General features: G+C 43.3%; 1 protein-coding gene across 2 annotated transcripts in view; it reads left to right on the top strand.

Annotated features, from left to right (window-relative positions):
- LOC124037480 (ATP-dependent Clp protease ATP-binding subunit clpX-like, mitochondrial) overlaps positions 1–9756 on the top strand; it is a 32478-nt gene continuing 22722 nt past the window's right edge. The window contains exons 1-7 of one of the 2 annotated variants that reach the window (XM_046352223.1): positions 1–292; positions 766–834; positions 2942–3108; positions 4642–4759; positions 4936–5090; positions 6344–6500; positions 8051–8092. In XM_046352223.1, coding sequence (XP_046208179.1) covers positions 780–834; positions 2942–3108; positions 4642–4759; positions 4936–5090; positions 6344–6500; positions 8051–8092 — 694 coding nt within the window. In that variant the 5' untranslated portion in view covers positions 1–292; positions 766–779. The other variant, XM_046352222.1, reaches the window with a different exon arrangement.

Genomic DNA, 9756 nt, shown 5'->3' with positions numbered 1-9756 from the left:
GTAATAACACAGGGGGAGGGGGGGGGGTTGCTGGCCTCGGTCTTGCAATTTGCCTGACCTACTAACATCAAACGTTATATCACACAGGGGTCCAGTCGTCCAACCTGTATCGGGACGGGGGTTTAATATCGGTCCGAGTTGAAGCGGGTTACACATGCTATCTGGACAGTGACATTGGTATGACACCGTTGACCTGCGACCATACACAGTTACGGTGTCAACGGAATTGTCCTCCGGAAGAAACTGTCAAGACTTGTTTTGGTTCCATCGTGCTCTTTTTACGAGTCGACAGGTAACGTTAGCTGATTAGCAAACCATATATATTTTTTAAAAATGGTCAAGACACATTTTTTTTTTTTTTTGCGTCTTCAACATGTCACATAGTTTGCCAGTTTAACGGTTTTAGTTCTCTTTGACCTGCTAACTATACCTCTCTTCCGGAATGCTCACTTGTTTTTCTATCGCTAGCCCCGTTTGCTAAGTTGCTAGCTGCCCCACTCCAATCCAAATCAGACATTGCCAGGCCTACCAGCTCTAGGGGGTGTTCATTTTGTTTAAATAAATAGCTAGTTAGCACGTATCTACGTCAGCTACCTGTTGACAGGTGAACTTGAATGGCTAGCTAACTGTGTTGTAAGTAAGGAGTTTAAGTTTGTCAGATTTGTTTAACTTTGCTAGGGTACTGTAGCTGTGGCCTGTGAAATGTAGCAGCTGTCCGAGATGATCCGTGCTAGCTAATCCTGCTTCATTGTTTTTATTTGCTAGACCTTGACTAAAGTATGTCTTGCCCATGCACATCGGCCGCGAGGATATTCTTGAATTCAGCACAGAGAGGTAAGAACAGATCGCAATCTTGAGAAATTGTAATGACTACAGATACTTATTCGCATTACATTTTAAACGCTTCTGCTAGCTAGCTAGCTAACTTGCTAACCTGCAAATGACAGTGCCTTCGCAAAGTATTCACACCACTTGACTTGTTCCACAATCTGTTGTTACAATATGAGATTAAAATTGATTGAATTGTCAAGTTTTTTTGTCAACTATCTACACAAAATACAAAGAACAATTCTAACTTTTTAAATATATATTTTTTAATTAAACACTAACCTTGATTAGATTCAAGTATTCAACCCCCTTAGTCAATACGTGTTAGAATCACCTTTGACAGCGATTACAGCTGTGGGTCTTTCTGGGTAAATCCAAGAGCTTTTCACACCTGGATTGTGCAATATTTGTCCATTATTCTTTAAAAAAATATTTAAGCTCTGTCAAGTAGGTTGTTGATTATTTCTAGACAGCCATTTTCATGTCTTGCCATAGATTTTAAAGACCGTTTAAGTCTAAACTGTAACTAGGCCCCTCAGAAACATTCAATGTTGTGTTGGTAAGCAACTCCAGTGTATATATGGCCTTGTGTTTTAGGTTATTGTCCTGCTAAAAGTTGAATTTGTCTCCCAGTGTCTGTTTGCCTGTGCTTAGCTCTATTCTGTTTCTTTTTATCCTAAAAAAACTCCCTAGTCCTTGCTGATGACAAGCATACCCATAACATGATGCAGCTACCACCAGGCTTGAAAATATGAAGAGTGGATGTGTTGTGTTGGATTTGCCCCAAACATGATGCTTTGTATTCAGGACATGAAGTAAATGTCTTTGCTACATGTTTTTGCAGTTTTACCTTAATGCATCATGTTTGCAAAAAGGCACTCTTTATTTTCACTCTGTCATTTATGTTAGTATTGTGGAGTAACTACAATGTTTTTGTTACATCCTCAGTTATCTCATATTTGGGTATATTGATGCACCATCCAAAGTGTAATTAATAACTTCACCATGCTCAAAAAGGACATTCAATGTGTGCTTTATTTTTTTTGCAAACCTTTGGAAAACCTCCCTGGTCTTTGTTGTTGAATCTGTGCTTGAAATTCACTGCTGGACTGAGGGACCTTACAGATAATTGTATGTGTGGGGTATAGAGATGGGGATGTCATTTAAAAATCACGTTAAACGCTATTATTGCACACAGAGTGGGCCCATGCAACTTATGTTACTTGTTAAGCACATTTTTACTCCTGAACTTATTTAGGCTTGCCATAACAAAGGGGTTGAATACTGATTGACTCAAGACATTTCAGCTTTTCATTTTTACATTTTTTAAATAAAAATGTCTAAATTTAATTCCACCCTGACATTGTGGGGTATTGAGTGTAGATCAGTGACACAAAATATCAATGTAATCGATTTTAAATTCATGCTGTAACAACAATGTGGAAAAAGTTATGGCGTGAAGGCACTGTAGCTAGCTCTATTTCAGTGGATAAGCTAAAGTTATGGAGTGAAGGCACTGTAGCTAGCTCTATTTCAGTGGATAAGCTAAAGTTATGGCGTGAAGGCACTGTAGCTAGTTCTATTTCAGTGGATAAGCTAAAGTTATGGAGTGAAGGCACTGTAGCTAGCTCTATTTCAGTGGATAAGCTAAAGTTATGGCGTGAAGGCACTGTAGCTAGTTCTATTTCAGTGGATAAGCTAAAGTTATGTGATGTTGACCTCGTGAACTACGCCGTGTTCATGTGATAGTCGGGAACTCGTAAACTGAATTCTCCCGACTTGATAACTGGTTGAACGCGGCACGTTGTATAACTACAACCAGTTAGCAAGTCGGAAACGTCAAGACTTTCCTAGTTCCGACTAGCACGTGGACGCAGCACAAGTTTTGAGAACGGGTCACCTGTTGCATCCATTTATGATACATGGTGGTGTGAGAAAATTGAGTGCGATGTCACAAATGCAGCGTTCATGAGGTGGCAGCTAGCTAGCTATATTTCCATTATACCAATGGTTGATGTTGACATTTGGGGCGAGTTTGTTTTTTGAAATGTCAAAGTTAATGGATTATATCACCGGCCAAAACATTTGGTTGCATGGTGTTTCTGTTGTACAGGGCTGTCTTGTTCTCGGGTTCAGCTCTATGCTTTGAGCAGGCCTGGTTGGGGTTTTCGTGAAGCTCCTCTACCTCGCATAGTCCGAGTGAGATCCTTCCATGAAACTGCAGTATGTTTTGCCTCTAAAGATGGAACGACTAAGGATGGATCCGGCGATGGAGGAAAGGTAAACCTGATTCCACTGGATTGTGACATGTCTGTTTGACACCCTTTCTTTCTGTCTGTCTTTCTGTCTGTCTGTCTGTCTTTCTTTCTTTCTTTCTTTCTTTCTTTCTTTCTTTCTTGTTTTCTTCCTTTCTTTCTTTCTTTCTTACAAAAAAAAAAAGTATGAATCAAACACTGGTGACTAGCTTGGACCCAGATCAGTTTGTGCTGTGTTTCATCCTGCTATGGTCATTGCCAAACATGGCATAACAACGTGGAAGGACGGCCTAAACAGATCTGGGAACAAGCTAAGTGATGACAGCCATAATTTTAATGACTGAAATGGAATTAAACCCTAAACCCTGACAAGGCACAAGAATAGACTTTCTAATAAATCAAAATGTGCCGAATACAACAACTGTAGACTTTACCGTGAAATTCTTACTTAGGAGCCTTTTCCCAACAATGTAGTGTTTAAAAGTAAGAAAATTAGCAAAATAAAAAAGGAAATAGGAACACAATAACAATAACGAGGTAATATACAAGGAGTACCAGTACAGAGTCAATGGGCAGGGACACAGTAACAATAACAAGGTAATATACAAGGAGTACCAGTACCGAGTCAATGGGCAGGGACACAGTAACAATAACAAGGTAATATACAAGGAGTACCAGTACCGAGTCAATGGGCAGGGACACAGTAACAATAACAAGGTAATATACAAGGAGTACCAGTACCGAGTCAATGGGCAGGGACACAGTAACAATAACAAGGTAATATACAAGGAGTACCAGTACTGAGTCAATGGGCAGGGACACAAAGTGATTGTGGTAATATGTAAATGTAGGTAGGAGTAGAAATGACTATCAGGATAGATAATACATTAAAAAATATATATATATTTTTTATTTTACCTTTATTTAACTAGGCAAGTCAGTTAAGAACATATTCTTATTTTCAATGACTGCCTGGGAACAGTGGCTTAACTGCCTGTTCAGGGGCAGAACGACAGATTTGTACCTTGTCAGCTCGGGGGTTTGAACTCGCAACCTTCCGGTTACTAGTCCAACGCTCTAACCACTAGAACGCTCTAACCACTAGGCTACGCTGCCGCCCCTAAAGAGAAGCAGCAGCGGAATTTGAAGATCGTTCGAGTGTCAGTGTAGTGTGTGTCGGAGAGTCGGCGCGGTGTGTCGGAGAGTCGGCGCGGTGTGTCGGAGAGTCGGCGCGGTGTGTCGGAGAGTCGGCGCGGTGTGTCGGAGAGTCGGCGCGGTGTGTCGGAGAGCCGGCGCGGTGTGTCGGAGAGCCGGCGCGGTGTGTCGGAGAGCCGGCGCGGTGTGTCGGAGAGCCGGCGCGGTGTGTCGGAGAGTCAGTGTAGTGTGTTGGAGTGTGCATAGAGTCAGTGTAATACATGCTATAACCCCAGTGGTTTCAATAAGTGATAGCTACTGTACATAGAAACAAGTTTCCTCTGTGTCTAAATTATGTTTTTCTGCTGTGTTGCTTTCATGATACAATCTCTCTCTCTCTCCTTTGTGTCCATCATATATGCAGAAGAGCATCAGTGAAGGAAAGAGATTGGCGGGCTCATCTGGTGGATCAGGGAAGGGGGGTAACCAGCTGCACTGTCCCAAATGTGGAGACCCATGTACACATGTGGAGACCTTTGTATGTGAGGACCTAAAAATACTCCATTCACATGGGCTGTGTTTTCTAAAAGACTCCAGTTGCAGAAAAAGCATCCGTATAAAATGATTGACTTGTGACACAGTCACTACTGTTTTTATTAAATCAGAAACGCGATAAAGAAACATTTCAATATTCTCACTTTTGTTTGTTTCTCTTCAGCGTCGACACGTTTTGTGAAGTGTGAGAAATGCCATCACTTCTTCGTGGTTCTCTCTGAGACGGACTCTAAGAAGGGCCTGAATAAAGAAGCAGAGTCGCCCGCTGAGGCTGTCAAAATGGCCTTCGCACAGAAACCTCCCCCGCCACCCAAAAAGGTACGAGCACAGAAACCTCCCCCCGCCTCACAGAAACCTCCCCCGCCTCACAGAAACCTCCCCCCGCCGCACAGAAACCTCCCCCCGCCGCACAGAAACCTCCCCCGCCGCACAGAAACCTCCCCCGCCGCACAGAAACCTCCCCCGCCGCACAGAAACCTCCCCCGCCGCACAGAAACCTCCCCCGCCGCACAGAAACCTCCCCCGCCGCACAGAAACCTCCCCCGCCGCACAGAAACCTCCCCCGCCACACAGAAACCTCCCTCCGCCGCACAGAAGCCTCCCTCCGCCGCACAGAAGCCTCCCTCCGCCGCACAGAATCCTCCCTCTGCCGCACAGAATCCTCCCCCGCCGCACAGAAACCTCCCCCGCCACACAGAAACCTCCCCGCCACACAGAAACCTCTACCGCCACACAGAAACCTCCCCCGCCACACAGAAACCTCCCCCGCCACACAGAAACCTCCCTCCGCCGCACAAAAACCTCCCCCGCCACACAGAAGCCTCCCTCTGCCACACAGAAACCTCCCCCCGCCACACAGAAACCTCCCCCGCCGCACAGAAACCTCCCCCGCCGCACAGAAACCTCCCCCGCCGCACAGAAACCTCCCCCGCCGCACAGAAACCTCCCCCGCCGCACAGAAACCTCCCCCGCCGCACAGAAACCTCCCCCCGCCGCACAGAAACCTCCCCCGCCGCACAGAAACCTCCCCCGCCGCACAGAAACCTCCCCCGCTGCACAGAAACCTCCCCTGCCACACAGAAACCTCCCCCCGCCACTCAAAAAGGTACGAGCACCAACGACAACAAACAACAACTGGTTCTAGTTTCTATGATGTAATGATTATCCTTAAACAGAAACTACTAAACATAATGCTGCAGGTATACCTGGTGCTGTCATTAAGCAATACGTTCCGAGTAGGTGTGGTATATGGCCAATATACCACGGCTAAGGGCTGTTCTTAGGCACGACGACGCAAAGTGGAGTACATTGGCCATATACCACAAACCCCCGAGGTGACTTATTGCTATTATAAACTGGTTACCAACTTAATTAGAGCAGTAAAAATATATTTTTTGTCATACACGTGGTATACGGTCTGATATACCACAGTAGTCAGCCAATCAGCATTCAGTGCTCGAACCACCCAGTTTATAATGCATTATGATACAGTTAATGTATTGTTAGGCTTGTCATGAAGAGCAAGTATGACCACGTAATATTGTCTTATAGTCGATGAACCTGCCTTTCAGATCTATGCCTACCTGGACAAGTACGTAGTGGGTCAGTCCTATGCTAAGAAGGTGCTGGCGGTAGCTGTGTATAATCACTACAAGAGAATCTACAACAACATCCCTGCTGGGAGCAGACAGGTGGAGGTGGAGAAACAGGCCTCGCTCACTCCACGAGGTTAGTAGTACAGTCTACTGTTAGTTAGAAACAGGGCCTCGTTCACTCCACGAGGTTAGTAGTACAGTCTACTGTTAGTTAGAAACAGGCCTCGTTCACTCCACGAGGTTAGTAGTACAGTCTACTGTTAGTTAGAAACAGGCCTCGTTCACTCCACGAGGTTAGTAGTACAGTCTACTGTTAGTTAGAAACAGGCCTCGTTCACCCCGAGGTCAGTAGTACAGTCTACTGTTAGAGGTTACTGTTAGTAGAAACAGTCTACTGTTAGTTAGAAACAGGCCTCGTTCACCCCGAGGTTAGTAGTACAGTCTACTGTTAGTTAGAAACAGGCCTCGTTCACACCGAGGTTAGTAGTACAGTCTACTGTTAGTTAGAAACAGGCCTCGTTCACACCGAGGTTAGTAGTACAGTCTACTGTTAGTTAGAAACAGGCCTCGTTCACCATGAGGTTAGTAGTACAGTCTACTGTTAGTTAGAAACAGGCCTCGTTCACACCGAGGTTAGTAGTACAGTCTACTGTTAGTTAGAAACAGGCCTCGTTCACTCCACGAGGTCAGTAGTACAGTCTACTGTTAGTTAGAAACAGGCCTCGTTCACCCCGAGGTCAGTAGTACAGTCTACTGTTAGTTAGAAACAGGCCTCGTACAGTCACTGTTAGTTAGAAACAGGCCTCGACCGAGGTTAGTAGTACAGTCTACTGTTAGTTAGAAACAGGCCTCGTTCAGGTCAGTAGTACCTACGAGGTCAGTAGTACAGTCTACTGTTGTTCGTTCACCCACGAGGTTAGAAACAGGCCTCAGTAGTACAGTCTCACACCGAGGTTAGTAGTACAGTCTACTGTTGTTAGTTAGAAACAGGCCTCGTTCACCACGAGGTCAGTAGTACAGTCTACTGTTAGTTAGAAACAGGCCTCGCTCACTCACCGAGGTTAGTAGTACAGTCTACTGTTAGTTAGAAACAGGCCTCGTTCACCATGAGGTCAGTAGTACAGTCTACTGTTAGTTAGAAACAGGCCTCGCTCACTCCACGAGGTTAGTAGTACAGTCTACTGTTAGTTAGAAACAGGCCTCGTTCACACCGAGGTTAGTAGTACAGTCTACTGTTAGTTAGAAACAGGCCTCGTTCACACAGAGGTCAGTACAGTCTACTGTTAGTTAGAAACAGGCCTCGTTCACACAGAGGTCAGTACAGTTAGTCATTTGGTTGAACACTTAAAAAAAATATCTATATTTTAAAAGTTTGCTTACTTCAGAATAGTAGAATTTCATTCGGCAACAGTGTTGTACTTTCATTATTATGAACAAAGAACTAACCACTGTTTACTAGAATGTTCTGAAACTCCAGTTCAGATGTCAGTCACCTCCACGGTGCTCTCGTCTGTATCATTTTGGCATTTGCTCAATGATTTACTTTCATCCCCACGATCAACATCTTAAATGGACGTTGATAATGGATTTCAACAAGATGATAATGACAAGAATCAACAGTGGAATCTGATACTCTCTTACAAGGCTGCAGTGATAATAATGATGATGTCATCCTCTCTATAGAACTAGAGACGAGAAGACGGGAGGATGAGTACAGATTCACAAGTAAGTGATTTGATTGGTCCTCCTTGCATAGCTTTCTCCGTATCATTGGCTATTTTAAACATGTCACTTTTTTTGATTTTCAAGAATTGCTCAAATGCCAAAGTTTACAGACAAAACTCATAGTATCTTGTTGTCAATGACTTGTCGTTTTGCGGGTGTGTTAGATGAATTATTGTATAAATAATTTGCCATTTATGATTTTAAGTGTAATAAATATTGGTGGTGGAAAAAAATAGATAGTTACATATCGGGATATTATTTTGATGATATACTACATCTTATCGTTTTTTTTTTTTTACAAAATCGCAATATTATTTTTGCACTAGTTGGCTGTACCTGCACCAACACTTCATAATTTGTTCTCCATCTTTTGAAATAGGCAGCCAATTAGATTTCAGCACTTTTGTTTCCCATGACTGATCAAAACTAGGTCTTCTCATGACTCTCTCTCGTCTCTCTGCAGCAGACATAATATGATGACCAATATGTTTGCAACATCGAATCACAGTAAAATCACAGTGTCGAATCGAAATACATATAGAATCGTGATAATATGGTATGGTGATGGTATGGTGATAATATGGTGTGGTGATAATATGGTATATTGAGGTCCCTCAGTATGGTGATAATATGGTATGGTGAGGTCCCTCAGTATGGTGATAATATAGTATGGTGATAATATGGTATGTTGAGGTCCCTCAGTATGGTGATAATATGGTATGGTGAGGTCCCTCAGTATGGTGATAATATGGTATGGTGATAATATGGTATGTTGAGGTCCCTCAGTATGGTGATAATATGGTATGGTGAGGTCCCTCAGTATGGTGATAATATGGTGTGGTGATAATATGGTATGTTGAGGTCCCTCAGTATGGTGATAATATGGTATGGTGATAATATGGTATGGTGAGGTCCCTCAGTATGGTGATAATATGGTATGGTGAGGTCCCTCAGTATGGTGATAATATGGTATGGTGATAATATGGTATGGTGAGGTCCCTCAGTATGGTGATAATATGGTATGGTGATAATATGGTATGGTGATAATATGGTATGGTGAGGTCCCTCAGTATGGTGATAATATGGTATGGTGATAATATGGTATGGTGATAATATGGTATGGTGAGGTCCCTCAGTATGGTGATAATATGGTATGGTGATAATATGGTATGGTGAGATCCCTCAGTATTGTGATAATATGGTATGGTGAGGTCCCTCAGTATGGTGATAATATGGTATGGTGAGGTCCCTCAGTATGGTGATAATATGGTATGGTGATAATATGGTATGGTGATGGTATGGTGAGGTCCCTCAGTATGGTGATAATATGGTATGGTGATAATATGGTATGGTGATGGTATGGTGAGGTCCCTCAGTATGGTGATAATATGGTGATAATATGGTGTATGGTATGTTGAGGTCCCTCAGTATGGTGATAATATGGTATGGTGATAATATGGTATGTTGAGGTCCCTCAGTATGGTGATAATATGGTATGTTGAGGTCCCTCAGTATGGTGATAATATGGTATGGTGATAATATGGTATGTTGAGGTCCCTCAGTATGGTGATAATATGGTATGGTGATAATATGGTATGGTGAGGTCTCTCTGTATGGTGATAATATGGTATGTTGAGGTCCCTCAGTATGGTGATAATATGGTA

Source organism: Oncorhynchus gorbuscha, linkage group LG06 (genome assembly GCF_021184085.1).
Source record: "Oncorhynchus gorbuscha isolate QuinsamMale2020 ecotype Even-year linkage group LG06, OgorEven_v1.0, whole genome shotgun sequence".
Lineage (NCBI taxonomy): Eukaryota > Metazoa > Chordata > Actinopteri > Salmoniformes > Salmonidae > Oncorhynchus > Oncorhynchus gorbuscha.
This window is presented reverse-complemented; position numbering and strand designations above follow the sequence as displayed.